We start from the raw sequence: 19,651 nt of genomic DNA, 5'->3' as shown, positions 1-19,651 counted from the left end.
GACTGAGCAAACGCTAGGTCCACATCAGCCAGGGTATCAAACTTGTAGAATTTAGCAAAAGTGTGTTTGACCCCGACCAAGTCGCCGATCGGCAAAGTTGTAATGCCGAGACGCCTCGGGCAGCCGCCCAAGAAGAGCCCACCTTCCTAGTGGAATGGGCCTTAACCGAATTTGGTACCGGCAATCCAGCCGTAGAGTGAGCCTGCTGAATCGTATTACAGATCCAGCGAGCAATAGTCTGCTTCGAAGCAGGAGCGCCAATCTTATTGGCCGCATACAGGACAAACAGAGCCTCTGTTTTCCTAATTCTAGCCGTCCTGGCTACATAAATTTTTAAGGCCCTGACTACGTCCAGGGATCTGGAATCCTCCAGGTCACTTGTAGCCACAGGCACCACAATAGGTTGATTCATATGGAACGAAGAAACCACTTTAGGCAAAAATTGCGGACGTGTCCTCAATTCTCACAAAAGATACACCTGGCGACAATATCCTCAAAGTAATTTGCAGCTAGTCTCTGGGATTAAGTTCCAAGTACCCCAAAAAAGCAAACAAAAAAGAAAGATTTGAGACAGCGCTTCTTACTTTGAAAAATATTTTTATATATAAAACATATTTTTAATATCACATATGAATACCGGCCAGTATCCTTATTTAAAAGAATTATTTATACAAACTAAAATAACACATTGACAGCGAAAAAAACACTTAATACTTCTTATAGCTACAAATTTCAACACTCTATTAGCTATAACACAGTTTGGATTTTAACTTGCATATAAATTAGTCTATCCTCTATGGCAGGGGTGTCAAAGACAAGGCCCGCGGGCCAAATCCGGCCCGCCAGACCTCGTCTGATGGCCCGCGGTGCCGCCGCCATGAAACCCCCTTCTCCCGAGTGCCCAGCTCGGGGGGGGCGGGGTTTCGCGGAATGACGCGATTGCGTCGTGACGTCACGGCGCAAACGCGTCATTCAACGAAACCCCGTCGGAGGAGGGAGAAGGGAGCCGCGCAGACGAGGAGGGAGAGGCGGCTGAAGAGCGGCGAGAACCGCTTCAAATGTAAGTCAGCCCCTCTCCCTTCCTCTCTTTCTCTCTCTCTCCCTCCTTCCACCACCTGCCACAATGTGTAAAATGGGGACCTGTACCTGCCGCTATGTGTAAAATGGGGACCTGTACCTGCCGCTATGTGTAAAATGGGGACCTGTACCTGCCGCTATGTGTAAAATGGGGACCTGTGCCTGCCACAATGTGTAAAATGGGGACCTGTGCCTGCCACAATGTGTAAAATGGGGACCTGTGCCTGCCACAATGTGTAAAATGGGGACCTGTGCCTGCCACAATGTGTAAAATGGGGACCTGTACCTGCCGCTATGTGTAAATTGGGGACCTGTGCCTGCCGCAATGTGTAAAATGGGGACCTGTGCCTGCCGCAATGTGTAAAATGGGGACCTGTGCCTGCCGCAATGTGTAAAATGGGGACCTGTGCCTGCCACAATGTGTAAAATGGGGACCTGTACCTGCCGCTATGTGTAAAATGGGGACCTGTGCCTGCCACAATGTGTAAAATGGGGACCTGTGCCTGCCACAATGTGTAAAATGGGGACCTGTACCTGCCGCTATGTGTAAAATGGGGACCTGTGCCTGCCGCAATGTGTAAAATGGGGACCTGTGCCTGCCGCAATGTGTAAAATGGGGACCTGTGCCTGCCGCAATGTGTAAAATGGGGACCTGTGCCTGCCACAATGTGTAAAATGGGGACCTGTACCTGCCGCTATGTGTAAAATGGGGACCTGTGCCTGCCACAATGTGTAAAATGGGGACCTGTGCCTGCCACAATGTGTAAAATGGGGACCTGTACCTGCCGCTATGTGTAAAATGGGGACCTGTGCCTGCCACAATGTGTAAAATGGGGACCTGTGCCTGCCACAATGTGTAAAATGGGGACCTGTACCTGCCGCTATGTGTAAAATGGGGACCTGTGCCTGCCACAATGTGTAAAATGGGGACCTGTGCCTGCCACAATGTGTAAAATGGGGACCTGTACCTGCCGCTATGTGTAAAATGGGGACCTGTGCCTGCCGCAATGTGTAAAATGGGGACCTGTGCCTGCCGCAATGTGTAAAATGGGGACCTGTGCACTATAAAAGGGGGCACATGGCTGGGCACTATAAAAGGGGGCAGATGGCTGGGCACTTTAAAAGGGGGCAGATGGCTGGGCACATATAAGGCAGGTGGAGCGGTAAATTTTGGATAGACCTACAGATACAACCGGCCCTTTGATGGGGACGAAACTGCTGATGCGGCCCCCGATGAATTTGAGTTTGACACCCCTGCTCTATGGAGACAATTTAACAGGTGTATTATCCAAGTTGCAGTCCCACTGTGATTATTTCCAGCACAGTTCTTATACATGCAGCATGCAAGTAATCAATCAGATCGAATCAACCAGTCCTGTACGCATGCTCAGGAATTAGTGAAGTATTAATTTATGTTAGTAGAAAGCAGATTTTCCAAGGCAGTGATGAAATAAAGCTATAGCTTGTTAGTATGGGTTAGAACTACCCAATACTTTTTGCAACCATACACTTAATTACTGGTGTTAGCAGTTCTTTTAGGTGCACCATGCAAAGCACCAATTACCTCTCACCAGCAACTTCTCTCACTTATGGAGCCATGTCTGTGCTCCAAGGCTGCTGTGTGGAGTTTGTTCTGTTTCCCCCTTAGCACTGGGGTGTTTATTTGAATGTAGCCGGCCGGCCTTTAAACAATGCTGCAGGAGTACTTTTCTCTCCCAAGGTGTTCTGCACGTGACATACGCGTTTCTCCGCCTCCTCATTAGCCTCGGCGGCTTCCTCAGTGTCGATATTGCTTATGTGCATGGTATAGTCTTTAAATACTATTGTACGCGGCTCGCACATGCGCACTGTGCCCGCAATTCAAGCCTCACTTTCGATCTGTTTCCTGTATTCGCGGATCGCACATGCGCACTGTGCCCGCGTTTCAAGCCTCTCTTTTGAACTGGTTATTTTCTCTACAAACACGGAGTCAAGCCTCGTTTCTATCTCATCCAAAATTAACTTTTTTTCTTTCCCTATAGGCTCACTCCATATAAACACACTCCTTATTCATTCTAAGAGTGTCGAAAAAGGCTCCCACTATACTTCATATTATTTTATTAACCATATATATACAATATAATAAACATATATACCTAAAACACATAAGCCAAATAAATTAAATTAACCAATAATTAGATTGCGAAGATTGGGAAGTTCTAACCCATACTAACAAGCTATAGCTTTATTTCATCACTGCCTTGGAAAATCTGCTTTCTACTAACATAAATTAATACTTCACTAATTCCTGATCATGCGTACAGGACTGGTTGATTCGATCTGATTGATTACTTGCATGCTGCATGTATAAGAACTGTGCTGGAAATAATCACAGTGGGACTGCAACTTGGATAATATACCTGTTAAATTGTCTCCATAGAGGATAGACTAATTTATATGCAAGTTAAAATCCAAACTGTGTTATAGCTAATAGAGTGTTGAAATTGGTAGCTATAAGAAGTAGTAAGTGGTTTTTTCGCTGTCAATTTGTTAATTTAGTTTGTATAAATAATTGTTTTAAATAAGGATACTGGCCGGTCTTCATATGTGATATTAAAAATATGTTTTATATCTAAAAATATTTTTCAAAGTAAGAAGCGCTGTCTCAATTCTTTCTTTTTTTGTGTCCTCAATTCAGCTCGATCCACATGAAAAATCAAGTTGGGGCTCTTGTGTGACAAAGCCGCCAATTCTGACACTCGCCTTGCTGATGCTAAGGCCAACAACATGACCACCTTCCAGGTAAGAAATTTCAACTCAACCTTGTTAAGCGGTTCAAACCAGTGTGATTTTAGGAACTGCAACACCACGTTCAGGTCCCATGGTGCCACTGGAGGCACAAAAGGGGGCTGGATGTGCAGCACTCCCTTTACAAACGTCTGGACTTCTGGAAGAGAAGCCAATTCCTTCTGAAAGAAAATCGAGAGGGACGAAATCTGTACCTTAACCGAGCCTAATTTCAGGCCCATATCCACTCCTGTCTGTAGGAAGTGGAGAAGACGACCCAGATGAAAATCTTCGGTAGGTGCATTCTTGGTCTCACACCAAGACACATACTTTCGCCAGATACGGTGATAATGTTTTATCGTCACCTCCTTCCTAGCCTTTATTAAAGTAGGGATGACCTCTTCCGAAATCCCCTTTTTTGCTAGGATTCGGCGTTCAACCGCCATGCCGTCAAATGTAACCGCGGTAAGTCTTGAAATACACAGGGCCCCTGCTGCAACAGGTCTTCCCTCAGAGGAAGAGGCCAGGGGTCTCCTGTGAGCATCTCTTGTAGATCCGAGTACCAGGCCCTTCGAGGCCAGTCTGGGACAACGAGTATCGTCTGTACTCTTCTTCGTCTTATGATCCTCAACACTTTCGTGATGAGAGGAAGAGGAGGAAACACGTAGACCGATTTGAACACCCACGGTGTTACCAGTGCGTCTACTGCTACTGCCTGAGGGTCCCGAGACCTGGCGCAATACCTCCAAAGTTTTTTGTTGAGGCGCGACGCCATCATGTCTATTTGAGGAGTTCCCCAAAGACGTGTTACGTCTGCAAAGACTTCTTGATGAAGTCCCCACTCTCCTGGATGGAGATCGTGTCTGCTGAGGAAGTCTGCTTCCCAGTTGTCCACTCCCGGAATGAAGACAGCCGACAGAGCGCTTACATGATTCTCCGCCCAGCGAAGGATCCTTGTGGCTTCCGCCATCGCGACTCTGCTTCTTGTCCCGCCTTGGTGGTTCACATGAGCCACTGCTGTGACATTGTCTGATTGAATCAGAACCGGAAGGTTTCGAAGAAAACTCTCCGCTTGTCGAAGGCCGTTGTAAATGGCCCTGAGTTCCAACACATTGATGTGTAGACAGGACTCCTGGTCTGACCAAAGACCCTGAAAAGTCTTTCCCTGTGTGACCGCTCCCCATCCTCGGAAGCTCGCGTCCGTGGTAACCAGGATCCAGTCCTGAATCCCGAACCGGCGACCCTCCAGCAGGTGAGCACTTTGCAACCACCACAGGAGGGACACTCTGGTTCCTGGGGACAGAGTTATTTTCCGATGTAAGTGCAGATGGGACCCGGACCACTTGTCCAGAAGGTCCCATTGAAAAGTCCTTGCATGGAACCTTCCGAAGGGAATGGCCTCGTAGGCCGCCACCATTTTCCCCAGAACTCGGGTGCATTGGTGAACTGACACCCTTTTCGGTTTTAGCAGGTCTCTGACCATGTTCTGGATGTCTTGGGCTTTCTCTATTGGGAGGAAGACCTTCATTTGTTCCGTATCCAGTATCATACCTAGGAACGGTAGTCGAGTTGTCGGAATCAACTGTGACTTCGGTAGATTTAGAATCCAACCGTGTTGCTGGAGCACTCTCAGAGAGAGCGCCACACTGCTCAGCAATTTCTCCCTTGATCTCGCTTTTATCAGGAGATCGTCCAAGTATGGGATAATTGTGACTCCATGCTTGCGCAGGACCACCATCATTTCCGCCATTATCTTGGTGAAAATCCTCGGGGCCGTGGAAAGTCCAAACGGCAACGTCTGAAATTGGTAATGACAATCTACACATTAAAAGTGCATTACTAAGTGTAACAGACCTTTGTATCAAAATGGTTAGGAAAAGCACCAGGAAAAGGAAGCCAGTGTGGTTCACAAAAGTAGTATCAACTAGTGTGAAAGCAAAAAAGATGGCTTTTAGGAAATACAAACAGACTCAAAATAATAACGACAAAGAGGAGTATCTGGACAGACGGAAGGATGCTAAGAAAGTGATCAGACGTGCAAAGGCAGAAGCTGAGGAGAAAATGGCCCAGTCAGTAGATAAAGGGGGCAAAACTTTTTTTAAGTATATAAGTGAAAGGAGAAAATCAAATGGAGGAATAATAAGACTTAAGACAGAGAGTGGGCATTTGGTGGAGGGAGACAAGGCAATAGCAGATCACCTAAATAATTATTTTTGCTCAGTATTTACTACAGAAGAAGGGATAGGGCCACAGTTAAATTGCAAGGACATTCATAAAAATAAGGTAGATGAAAATACATTTACAGAGGAGAAGGTCCTAACAGAACTTTCAAAACTAAAAGTGGATAAATCAATGGGACCAGATGGGATACACCCAAGGATACTCAAAGAGCTAAAAGATGTCCTGGTTACACCTTTAACAGAATTATTTAACCAGTCACTAAATACAGGTGATATTCCAGAGGACTGGAAAAGAGCAAATGTAGTTCCACTGCACAAAAGTGGAAGCAAGGAAGAAGCAAGTAACTACAGACCAGTAAGCCTTACATCAGTAGTAGGGAAAGTAATGGAAAAACTATTAAAAGAAAGAGTAGTGGAATATCTTAAATCAAACAACTTACAGGATCCAAAACAGCATGGATTTACTGGTGGGAGATCATGCCAAACAAATCTTATTTACTTTTTTGACTCTGTGATGAAAATAATAGATCAAGGGGGAGCTGTAGATGTAGCATATCTAGACTTTAGTAAGGCATTTGACACTGTCCCACATCACAGACTGCTAAATAAACTTGAAAGCCTGGGGGTGGATTATAAATTAGTGAAATGGATAAGAACCTGGTTGCAGGATAGGAAACAGACAGTTGTAGTTAATGGAGTGCAATCTATGGAGGGAAATGTTACCAGTGGAGTACCCCAGGGATCTGTACTTGGTCCAGTTCTCTTTAATATCTTTGTTGGTGACATTGCAGATGGTATTGAAGGGAAGATATGCCTTTTTGCAGATGATACAAAGATATGCAACAGGGTAGACACACCGGGAGGGGTCAAACAAATGATTGATGACCTAGGTAGGCTTGAGAAATGGTCAAGAACGTGGCAACTACAGTTTAATGCTAAAAAATGCAAAATCATGCACTTGGGTCTCAAAAACCCAAAGGCTAAGTATAGTATCAAGGGTACTATAATGGAAACTACTGAGGAGGAAAGGGATTTAGGAGTCACTATTTCAAGTGACTTGAAGGCAGGAAAGCAATGCAACAAAGCAATGAGAAAGGCAAGTCAGATGCTTGGTTGCATAGGGAGAGGAATCAGTAGCAGGAAAAAAGAAGTGATAATGCCACTGTATAGGTCATTGGTAAGGCCCCATCTGGAATACTGTGTCCAGTTCTGGAGACCCCATCTCCAGAAGGATATAAATACATTAGAGAGTGTACAAAGAAGGGCAACTAAAATGGTGCATGGCCTACATCACAAAACTTACCCGGAAAGGCTAAAAGATCTTAACATGTATAGTTTGGAGGAGAGAAGGGAAAGGGGAGACATGATAGAAACTTTCAAATATATAAAGGGTCTTAACAAAGTTCAGGAGGGAAACATTCTTCAAAGGAAAAGAAGTATTAGAACTCGAGGGCATACATTGAGACTGGAGGGGGGGAGGTTCAGGGGAAATTTAAGGAAAAATTACTTCACAGAAAGGGTAGTGGATAAGTGGAATAGCCTCTCATCAGAGGTGGTAGAGGCTAAGACTGTAGGGCAATTTAAACATGCTTGGGACAGGCATATGAATATCCTTACAAAGAATCAAGATTAAAAAAGGGTTGAGATTGCCTAAAGGATAAAATAAAAAAGGGGCAGACTAGATGGGCCAAGTGGTTCTTATCTGCCGTCAAATTCTATGTTTCTATGTTTAATCCTGTACAGCGAATCTCAGGTATTCCTGATGGGGGGCATATATGGGGACATGAAGGTACGCATCCTTTATGTCCAGAGACACCATAAACTCCCCCTCCTCCATGTTGGCTATTATTGCTCTGAGAGATTCCATTTTGAATTTGAATCTTTTTATGTACAGGTTTAGGGATTTCAGATTCAAAATCGGTCTGACCGTACCGTCCGGTTTCGGGACCACAAATAGGGTTGAATAGTAACCTCTTCCCTGCTGGTGCAGGGGAACCTTGATTATCACTTGCTGTATACACAGCGTCTGAATTGCAGCTAACACTACATCCCTTTCCGATGTGGAAGCTGGTAGGGCCGATTTGAAAAATCGGCTCGGGGGCACATCCTCGAATTCCAATTTGTAATCCTGGGAAACTATTTCCAACACCCAGGGATTCAGGTCCGAACTGACCCAGGCCTGACTGAAAAGTCGAAGACGTGCCCCCACCGGTGCGGACTCCCTCAGGGGAGCCCAGCGTCATGCTGCGGGTTTTGGAGCAGCCGGGGAGGACTTTTGTTCCTGGGCACCTGCCGAAGCAGGTGCTCTCTTGCCTCTGCCCTTACCTCTGGCGAGGAAAGAGGATCCCCGACCTCTTTTGGACTTGTGCGACCGAAAGGACTGCATCTGATAGGGTGTTGCTTTCTTTTGCTGTTGGGGAATATATGGTAAAAAATTGATTTACCTGCTGTAGCTGTGGAAACCAGGTCCGTCAGCCCATCCCCAAACAATACATCACCCTTATAGGGTAGTACTTCCATATGTTTTTTGGAATCCGCATCACCCGTCCATTGGCGAGTCCATAAGGATCTTCTCGCTGAGATAGACATGGCATTGGCCCTAGAAGCTAGCAATCCAATGTCCCTTTGAGCATCCCTCATAAATAAGACTGCATCTTTTATATGGGCTAGAGTTAGGAATATAGTATCCTTATCCATAGTATCAAATTGATCTGTCAGCTCATCTGTCCAAGCTGCAATTGCGCTACACACCCATGCCGACGCAATCGTCGGTCTTAACACAGCACCCGTATGAGAATAAATACCCTTTAAGGTAGTTTCTTGCCTGCGATCTGCAGGGTCTTTAAGGGCCGCTGTGTCAGGAGACGGTAGCGCCACTTTCTTGGACAAGCGCGTCAGAGCCTTGTCCACAGTGGGGGGTGATTCCCAAATCTCCCTGTCCTGCTTAGGAAAAGGGTATGCCATAAAAATTCTTTTGGGGATCTGCGGTCTCTTATCCAGAGTCTCCCAAGCTTTTTCAAAGAACTCATTTAATTCATGAGATGTGGGAAAATTAATAATCTGTTTCTTTTCCTTAAACATGTGTACCCTTGTGTCGGGGACCGAGGGTTCATCCACAATATGCAACACATCCCTTATTGCCACAATCATACACTGAATGGTTTTAGTCATCCTAGGGTGCAATTTTACTTCGTCATAGTCGACACTGGAATCAGAATCCGTGTTGGTAGTAGTGTCTTGTGTTAAGGGATGCTTTTGAGACCCCGACGGGCCCTGTGAGTCGGTCCAATCTGAGGATTGACCGCCTGATGTCCCCCCTAAACCAGCCTTATCAAGCCTTTTATGTAAAGATGCCACACTTGCATGCAACGTATGCCACATGTCCATCCAATCTGGAGTCGGCACAGCCGACGGGGACACACCACTCATTTGCTCCACCTCCTCCTTGGAGAAGCCTTCCGCCTCAGACATGTCGACACACACGTACCGACATCCCACACACACAGGGATTAACCTATAAGGGGACAAAACCCCCAACCAGGTCCTAAGGAGAGACAGAGAAAGAGTATGCCAGCACACACCAGCGCTTAACAACACTGGATATATATATATATATATATATATATATATATATATATATATATATATATATATATATATATATATATATATCCAGATAGCGCTTTTTTATATATATTATGTAAATTCCCACTCACTGCGTCGCCAAAGTGCCCCCCTCCTCTTTTTTCCAGCCTGTGTTCAGCAGGGGAGAGACCAGGGAGCCAGCGTTTTCTTTCTCATGCAGCTTCTGTGGAGAAAATGGCGCTGGTTAGTGCTGAGGATCAAGCCCCGCCCACCCGACGGCGGGCTTCGGTCCCAGTGATTTTTCAATAAAATGGCGGGGGATCATAGATTTACTGCCTCCGCAGCCTAATCCAACTGTATTTGTGCCAAAATGTGAGGTTTATTGCTGCCCAGGGCGCCCCCCCCTGCGCCCTGCACCCTTCAGTGCTGCTCTGTGTGTGTGTGACAGGGAGCAATGGCGCGCTTACCTCATGAAGATCTGATGTCTTCTGCCGCCTAAGATGTCTTCTGCCTTCTCTATCCGGCTTCTATCTTCGGCATCTGTGAGGAGGACGGCGGCGCGGCTCCGGGACGAACCCCAGGTGAGACCTGTGTTCCGACTCCCTCTGGAGCTAATGGTGCCCAGTAGCCTTAGAAGCAGTGCCCAACTTGACAAGCCAGCTCTGCTTCTCTCTCCTCGGTCCCACGATGCAGGGAGCCTGTTGCCAACAGGACTCCCTGAAAATAAAAAACCTAACAAAATTATTTTTCCACAGAAAACTCTGGAGAGCTCTCTGCAGTGCACCCATTCTCCTCTGGGCACAAGATCTAACTGAGGTCTGGAGGAGGGGCATAGAGGGAGGAGCCAGTGCACACCCATAGTCAAAGTTCTTTTTAGGTGCCCTATCTCCTGCGGAGCCCGTCTATACCCCATGGTCCTTACGGAGTCCCCAGCATCCTCTAGGACGTAAGAGAAATGTAGTCACCCCTTCTATATGGATTCCACGTCCACAATATTGTGGTAGAATAGATGTGTCCTATTCCTTAGTACGACCTTGATGGTTTACATTCAAATAGGCGGTTAGGGAGGGAGGGTCTTGACAACTGAATGGGGTCCCTATTTTGGGGCCTGGGGTCCTGTAACCAGCAGATGGCAAAGCTGTATTTGCTGGTCTCCTCTGGAGCAATGGTAGCTGTAGCAATGTCAAAAACGAACCCTGGAATTCAACATCCATGACCTGCATGTTATCAGAAGGTCTGGTTCAGGTCACAAACAAGGAAAGTCCAAATGTGGATCCAAAAGACTTGTGGGGTGCCGCTGCACTAACGCGTTTCGCTGGGAGGGTTCCCAGCGTTTTCAAAGGAGCTGATTGGCTGGTGCGTTGTAACCTTCCATTTATCACTGCTTTATCACTTTTCCAAGCTTAATACATCTGCCCCATAGTATTTGTAATGGCTGTGCAGCGGAGTTCATGCTATTGCTTTCTGCTGTCATTTTGGACAGAGGAGGGCGCTCCACACTGCCTTCTATAGAGTCATTGCAATAATCTTCTTTCCCCAACCATCACTTAGGGCAGTGGTTTCCAAACTTTTTTGAATCACTGCGCCCTAGAATATCAGAATTTTTTTCAATGCAACCCTAGGCCAAAAATTTCTTAATGTAATATTTCTTTCTAAATTTCTCAATAAGTAGATCGCGTTTATATGTCATCCTTAGGGTCAGTTGTGTGGTGAGGGACAAGATTTGCTTCTGTTTGGCCACATATTTTATGACTGGCAGCCACCAGCACTGGTTTTGCCTATTATATTGACCATGAATAATTTGAATTGGTCCTAGACCACCAACCCAGGGCACCCCTGCAAGTGTCCCGAGGCACCCCAGGGAGCCACGGCACACAGTTTGGGAACCTCTGCCTTAGGGATTAGTTTTGCCTTTTAAGTTATTGTCACTTTAAAGCTAGCAATTAAATTGCCCAAATCACACAGCTGTCTGCCACTCACAGGCTATGACATGTACCCCTGTATGTAACTATCTGCAGCTCAGACAAACTTCTGAAATATTTGCACAACATTCTATTATGTTAAGAATTGTTCTTTTGTATTAAAACGACCCATAATTTAGGTTTAACCCTTTTAACAAGAACTCCAAAGAAAATTCATGTTTTCAATATTTTTTTGATGAATGCCATCTTTGAAGAGGTTTAGCTTATGGATTGAAGTTATGTGGTAGAGTAATGATCAACACCAACTTTGGGACAAGTATTTCAGACCATTCTATTGCACAAAAACAATGAAGACTGGACTAATGGGGGAAATGTAGTAGGGTCTGAAAATCAGAAAGGGAGAGATTTTGTGAGACTTTTCCGTTGTTTTGGCAATTATTTACACAGCAAACGCAACCTGGTTTTGCCGTGTAAATGATTGCCGCTTTAAAACACCCACAAAACTCACAAAATCTCTCCCTTTCTGATTTTCACACTCTATTACATTTCCCACAATAAGTCTGGATAAATATTCAATATATAAAACACATTTTTGCTATTTTACCAAATCAGCAAACTAAAATTGCAACTGTCTTCCCTGAAAATGGCACAGGATAAAATATATGAAGGGTTACCTGTGTACAGCAATAACTGAGGTGAAGAGCCGGGGACTCCCCGGTACCACATTTGTAAATATAAACTCAAAGCGAGTGTTGTTGCATTTTGTCAGTATGTAGAGCGCTTCTGTCTGGCCGCGTAATTTCTGTTGACACACATAAATATTTGAAATCTCAAACATAACACAGTATCAAGAGTCTTAAAATCACAACTAAGGGGCTCATTTAGAGCTGATGCATTTGGTTTATGAATGAACACAGAAACAGACATCCAGAAAAAGTATACTTATGTATATGTGCTGAATTGGACAACCATTAGATGCACCAGGCTGAAAAACATGAGCTCCAGGTTTATATCAGGTGTACAAATGTGTCAGCACGTAAGCCTAATGCTGGGTAGACACTATACAATTATCTGGCAGACCATCTGTCCAATCTGACTGGTTGGAATGAAAATCTGGTAATGTATGGTAGCAAATGACAAAAACAGTTATTTATTATATTATGTTACACTATGGGCCGTATTCAATAGCTGTCGGAAGCTGCCGTCTTGTCGGAAAGACTGCAGCTTCCAACCTATTCAATATGGGCAGTTTTTTTTACGACAAGTGGGGAATTCTCGACTTGTCGGAAAACACATGGATCGAGTAATAATAGCGACAGAAAATGCATACACATCGTGATCGCAATGCAGCCACTGTTTGACAGGAAGCCAGCGTTCCTGGGTGGAAGCCTGACGTTTTCTGGGCGTGTCTGAAATAACGCAGGCATTCCCAGGCGTTTTTAAGGAGGGTCTCTGACGTTAGCGATGACCACTTCCAGCCTCTTGTGTCACAAGAATTGTGGATGACCTTGCCTAGCGCAGATAGGAAAAAATAAGATTTTAAACCTGCCGGTAATTCTTTTTCTCCTAGTCCGTAGAGGATGCTGGGGACTCCGTAAGGACCATGGGGATAGACGGGCTCCGCAGGAGACATGGGCACTTTAAGAAAGACTTTAGGTATGGGTGTGCACTGGCTCCTCCCTCTATGCCCCTCCTCCAGACCTCAGTTAGAGAAACTGTGCCCAGAGGAGACAGACAGTACGAGGAAAGGATTTTTGTTAATCCAAGGGCAAGATTCATACCAGCCACACCAATCACACCGTATAACTTGTGATATACTAACCAGTTAACAGTATGAAAACAACATAGCATCAGTCCAAGACCGATGAAACCTATAACGTAACCCTTATGTAAGCAAAATTATATACAAGTCTTGCAGAAGTAGTCCGCACTTGGGACGGGCGCCCAGCATCCTCTACGGACTACGAGAAAGAGATTTACCGGTAGGTTAAAAATCTTATTTTCTCTTACGTCCTAGAGGATGCTGGGGACTCCGTAAGGACCATGGGAATTATACCAAAGCTCCCAAACGGGCGGGAGAGTGCGGATGACTCTGCAGCACCGATTGAGCAAACAGGAGGTCCTCCTCAGCCAGGGTATCAAACTAATAGAACTTTGCAAAGGTGTTTGAACCCGACCAAGTAGCAGCTCGGCACAGCTGTAGTGCCGAGACCCCTCGGGCAGCCGCCCAAGACGAGCCCACCTTCCTAGTGGAATGGGCCCTGACCGATTTTGGTAACGGCAATCCAGCCGTCGCATGTGCCTGCTGAATCGTGTTACAGATCCAGCGAGCAATAGTCTGCTTTGAAGCAGGAGCGCCAACCTTGTTGGCTGCATACAGAACAAACAGTGCTTCTGTTTTTCTGACTCTAGCCGTTCTGGCCACGTAAATTTTCAAAGCTCTGACCACATCAAGGGACTCGGAATCCTCCAAGTCTCGTGTAGCCACAGGCACCACAATAGGTTGGTTCATATGAAAAGACGACACCACCTTAGGCAAAAATTGAGGACGGGGCCGCAATTCCGCTCTATCCATATGGAAAACCAGATAGGGGCTTTTATGAGACAAAGCCGCCAATTCCGACACTCGCTTAGCCGAAGCCAAGGCTAACAACATGACCACTTTCCAAGTGAGATATTTTAACTCCACCGTTTTAAGTGGTTCAAACCAGTGTGACTTCAGGAAACTCAACACCAGGTTAAGGTCCCAAGGCGCCACCGGAGGTACAAAAGGAGGCTGAATATGCAGCACTCCCTTCACAAAAGTTTGTACTTCTGGGAGAGAAGCCAATTCCTTCTGAAAGAAAATGGATAAGGCCGAAATCTGAACCTTAATGGAGCCTAATTTTAGGCCCAAATTCACTTCAGTTTGTAGAAAGTGAAGGAAACGGCCCAGATGGAATTCTTCCGTAGGAGCATTCCTGGCCTCACACCAAGAAACATATTTTCGCCCTATACGGTGATAATGTTTAGCTGTCACGTCCTTCCTAGCCTTTATTAGAGTAGGAATGACCTCATCCAGAATGCCCTTTTCCGCTAGGATACGGCGTTCAACCGCCATGCCGTCAAACGCAGCCGCGGTAAGTCTTGGAACAGACAGGGCCCCTGTTGTAACAGGTCCTCTCTGAGAGGAAGAGGCCACGGATCTTCTGATAGCATTTCCTGTAGCTCCGGATACCAGGCCCTTCGCGGCCAATCTGGAACAATGAGAATTGTCTGTACTCCTCTTTTTCTTATTATTCTCAACACCTTTGGGATGAGAGGAAGAGGAGGAAATACATAGACCGACTGGAACACTAATGGTGTTACTAGGGCGTCCACAGCTACCGCCTGAGGGTCTCTTGACCTGGCGCAATACCTCTGCAGCTTTTTGCTGAGGCGGGACGCCATCATGTCTATCTGGAGCAGTCCCCACTGACTTGCAATCAGTGCGAATACTTCCTGATGAAGTCCCCACTCTCCTGGATGCAGATCGTGTCTGCTGAGGAAGTCTACTTCCCAGTTGTCCACTCCCGGAATGAACACTGCTGACAGTGCGCTTACATGATTTTCCGCCCAGCGAAGAATCCTGGTGGCTTCCGCCATTGCCACTCTGCTCCTTGTGCTGCCCTGGCGGTTTACATGAGCCACTGCGGTGATGTTGTCTGACTGGATCAGAACTGGTAAGTCGCGAAGCAAGGTCTCCGCTTGACGAAGGGCGTTGTATATGGCCCTCAGCACCAGGACGTTGATGTGAAGACACGTCTCTTGACTTGACCAAAGACCCTGGAAGTTTCTTATTTGTGTGACTGCTCCCCAACCTCGGAGGCTTGCGTCCGTGGTCACCAGAACTCAGTCCTGAATGCCGAACCTGCGACCCTCTAGAAGGTGAGCACTCTGCAGCCACCACAAGAGAGACACCCTGGCCCTGGGGGACAGTTTGATCAACTGATGAATCTGTAGATGTGACCAGGACCACTTGTCCAGTAGGTCCCATTGGAAGGTCCTCGCATGGAACCTGCCGAAGGGAATGGCCTCGTAAGATGCCACCATCTTTCCCAGGACTCGATTGCAGAGATGCACTGACACCTGTTTTGGTTTCAATAGGTTTCTGACCAAAGTCATGAGTTCCTGAGCCTTTTCCGTCGGAAGATAAACCCATTTCTGGTCCGTATCCAGAATCATGCCCAAGAAGGTCAGATGAGTCGTAGGCACCAGCTGCGACTTCGGGATATTGAGAATCCAGTTGTGTTGCTGTAACACCTTCAGTGAAAGTGACACGCTGTTCAGTGACTGCTCTCGTGATCTCGCTTTTATGAGGAGATCGTCCAAGTACGGGATAATTGTGACACCCTGCTTGCGCAGGAGCACCATCATTTCCGCCATTACCTTGGTGAAAATTCTCGGGGCCGTGGAAAGCCCAAACGGCAATGTCTGAAATTGGTAATGACAATCCTGTACCGCAAATCTCAGGTATGCCTGATGAGGTGGATGGGATCCGGTCTGAAGATCGACAGTGTCTAGGTCGACAATGTTTAGGTCGTCCACTATAGGTCGACAGTCACTAGGTCGACATGGATGGAAGGTCGACAGGGTTTCTAGGTCGACATGTGCTAGGTCGACAGGTCTAAAGGTCGACATGAGTTTCACATTTTTTTTTCTTTTTTTGAATTTTTTCATACTTAACGATCCACGTGGACTACGATTGGAACGGTAAAGTGTGCCGAGCGAAGCGGTAGCGGAGCGAAGGCACCATGCGAGGGGACGCGGTGCACTAATTTGGGATCCCGGTCACTCTACGAAGAAAACGACACACAAAAAAAAAAAAAATCCTCATGTCGACCTTTAGACCTGTCGACCTAGCACATGTCGACTTAGAAACCCTGTCGACCTTCCATCCATGTCGACCTAGTGACTGTTGACCTATAGTGGTCGACCTAAACATTGTCGACCTAGACACTGTCGATTTGATGAACCACACCCGAGGTGGATATATGGGAACATGCAGGTATGCATCCTTTATGTCCAGAGATACCATAAAATACCCCCTTCCAGGCTGGCGATGACCGCCCTGAGCGATTCCATTTTGAACTTGTACCTTTTCAAGTATAGGTTCAGGGATTTTAAATTTAAAATGGGTCTGACCGAACCGTCCGGTTTCGGGACTACAAACAGGGTCGATTAATATCCCTTGTTGTAGTAGGGGAACCTTGACCACCACCTGTTGAAGATACAATTTGTGAATTGCATTTAACACTACCTCCCTTTCTGGGGAAGAAGTCGGCAGAGCCGATTTGAAAAACCGGCGAGGAGGCACCTCTTCGAATTCCAGCTTGTAACTCTGAGAAACAATTTCTATTGCCCAGGGATCCACCTGTGAGTGAACCCAGATGTGGCTGAAAAGTCGAAGACGTGCCCCCACTGGGGCGGACTCCCTTAGCGGAGCCCCAGCGTCATGCGGTGGACTTTGTAGAGGCCGGGGAGGACTTCTGTTACTGAGAACTAGCTGTGTTGTGCAGCTGCTTACCTCTTCCCTTACCTCTGGCAAGAAAGGACGCACCTCGTACTTTCTTGTTTCTCTGTGACCGAAAGGACTGCATCTGATAATGTGGTGCTTTCTTAGGCTGTGAGGGAATATAAGGCAAAAAAATAAGAATTTACTCACCGGTAATTCTATTTCTCGTAGTCCGTAGTGGATGCTGGGAATCCGTAAGGACCATGGGGAATAGCGGCTCCGCATGAGACTGGGCACAACTAAAAGAAAGCTTTAGGTCTAACTGGTGTGCACTGGCTCCTCCCCCTATGACCCTCCTCCAGACCTCAGTTAGGATACTGTGCCCGGAAGAGCTGACACAATAAGGAAGGATTTTGAATCCCGGGTAAGACTCATACCAGCCACATCAATCACACCGTATAACTCGTGATACAATACCCAGTTAACAATATGACAACAACTGAGCCTCTCAACAGATGGCTCAACAATAACCCTTTAGTTAAACAATAACTATATACAAGTATTGCAGACAATCCGCACTTTGGATGGGCGCCCAGCATCCACTACGGAGTACGAGAAATAGAATTACCGGTGAGTAAATTCTTATTTTCTCTGACGTCCTAAGTGGATGCTGGGACTCCGTAAGGACCATGGGGATTATACCAAAGCTCCCAAACGGGCGGGAGAGTGCGGATGACTCTGTAGCACCGAATGGGCAAACTCTAGGTCCTCCTCAGCCAGGGTGTCAAACTTGTAGAATTTAGCAAATGTGTTTGACCCCGACCAAGTAGCTGCTCGGCAAAGTTGTAGAGCAGAGACCCCTCGGGCAGCCGCCCAAGAAGAGCCCACCTTCCTTGTGGAATGGGCTTTCACTGATTTAGGATGCGGCAGTCCAGCCGCAGAATGTGCAAGCTGAATCGTACTACAGATCCAGCGAGCAATAGTCTGCTTTGAAGCAGGTGCACCCAACTTGTTGGGCGCATACAGGATAAATAGCGAGTCAGTCTTTCTGACTCCAGCTGTCCTGGAAACATAAATTTTCAGGGCCCTGACTACGTCCAACAACTTGGAAGCCTCCAAGTCTTTTGTAGCCGCAGGCACCACGATAGGTTGGTTCAGATGAATAGCTGATACCACCTTAGGGAGAAACTGGGGACGAGTCCTCAATTCTGCCCTATCCATATGGAAAATCAGATAAGGGCTTTTACATGACAAAGCCGCCAATTCTGATACACGCCTGGCCGAGGCCAAGGCCAACAACATGACCACTTTCCACGTGAGATATTTCAATTCCACGGTTTTAAGTGGCTCAAACCAATGTGACTTTAGGAAATCCAACACCACGTTGAGATCCCAAGGTGCCACTGGAGGCACAAAGGGGGGCTGAATATGCAGCACTCCCTTAACAAAAGTCTGAACTTCAGGTAGTGAAGCCAGTTCTCTCTGGAAGAAAATCGATAGAGCCGAAATCTGGACCTTAATGGAACCCAATTTGAGGCCCATAGTCACCCCTGCCTGTAGGAAGTGCAGAAAACGGCCCAGCTGAAATTACACCGTTGGGGCCTTCCTGGCCTCACACCACGCAACATATTTTCGCCAAATGCGGTGATAATGGTTTGCGGTCACTTCTTTCCTAGCTTTAATCAGCGTAGGAATGACTTCCTCCGGAATGCCCTTTTCCTTCAGGATCCGGTGTTCAACCGCCATGCCGTCAAACGCAGCCGCGGTAAGTCTTGGAACAGACAGGGCCCCTGCTGCAGCAGGTCCTGTCTGAGCGGCAGAGGCCATGGGTCCTCTGAGATCATTTCTTGAAGTTCCGGGTACCAAGCTCTTCTTGGCCAATCCGGAACAATGAGTATAGTTCTTACTCCTCTTCTCCTTATTATCCTCAGTACCTTTGGTATGAGAGGAAGAGGAGGGAACACATAAACCGACCGGTACACCCACGGTGTCACTAGAGCGTCCACAGCTATCGCCTGAGGGTCTCTCGACCTGGCGCAATATCTTTCAAGCTTTTTGTTTAGGCGGGACGCCATCATGTCCACCTGTGGCTTTTCCCAACGGTTTACAATCAGTTGGAAGACTTCCGGATGAAGTCCCCACTCTCCCGGGTGGAGGTCGTGTCTGCTGAGGAAGTCTGCTTCCCAGTTGTCCACTCCCGGAATGAACACTGCTGACAGTGCTAACACGTGATTTTCCGCCCATCAGAGAATCCTTGTGGCTTCTGCCATCGCCGTCCTGCTTCTTGTGCCGCCCTGTCGGTTTACATGGGCGACTGCCGTGATGTTGTCTGACTGGATCAGTACCGGCTGGTTTTGAAGCAGGGGTTTTGCCTGACTTAGGGCATTGAAAATGGCCCTCAGTTCCAGAATATTTATGTGTAGGGAAGTCTCCTGACTTGACCATAGTCCTTGGAAGTTTCTTCCCTGTGTGACTGCCCCCCAGCCCCGAAAGCTGGCATCCGTGGTCACCAGGACCCAGTCCTGTATGCCGAATCTGCGGCCCTCTTGAAGATGAGCACTTTGCAGCCACCACAGCAGAGACACCCTGGTCCTTGGAGACAGGGTTATCAGCCGATGCATCTGAAGATGCGATCCGGACCACTTGTC

At 46.8% G+C, this 19,651-nt stretch overlaps 1 protein-coding gene across 4 annotated transcripts in view; it reads right to left on the bottom strand.

The window, feature by feature from the left end:
• BBS5 (Bardet-Biedl syndrome 5) overlaps nt 1-19,651 on the bottom strand; it is a 149,519-nt gene that overhangs the window by 52,065 nt on the left and 77,803 nt on the right. For all 4 annotated transcript variants that reach the window (XM_063933707.1, XM_063933709.1, XM_063933708.1 and 1 more), the window contains exon 5: nt 12,205-12,332. In XM_063933707.1, the coding sequence (XP_063789777.1) occupies nt 12,205-12,332 (128 nt within the window). The remainder of the gene's footprint in view (nt 1-12,204; nt 12,333-19,651) is intronic.

Source organism: Pseudophryne corroboree, chromosome 7 (genome assembly GCF_028390025.1).
Source record: "Pseudophryne corroboree isolate aPseCor3 chromosome 7, aPseCor3.hap2, whole genome shotgun sequence".
In the NCBI taxonomy this organism is placed as follows: Eukaryota; Metazoa; Chordata; class Amphibia; order Anura; family Myobatrachidae; genus Pseudophryne; species Pseudophryne corroboree.
The sequence above is the reverse complement of the archived record's forward strand: the minus strand, read 5'-3'. Positions and strand labels throughout refer to the sequence as shown.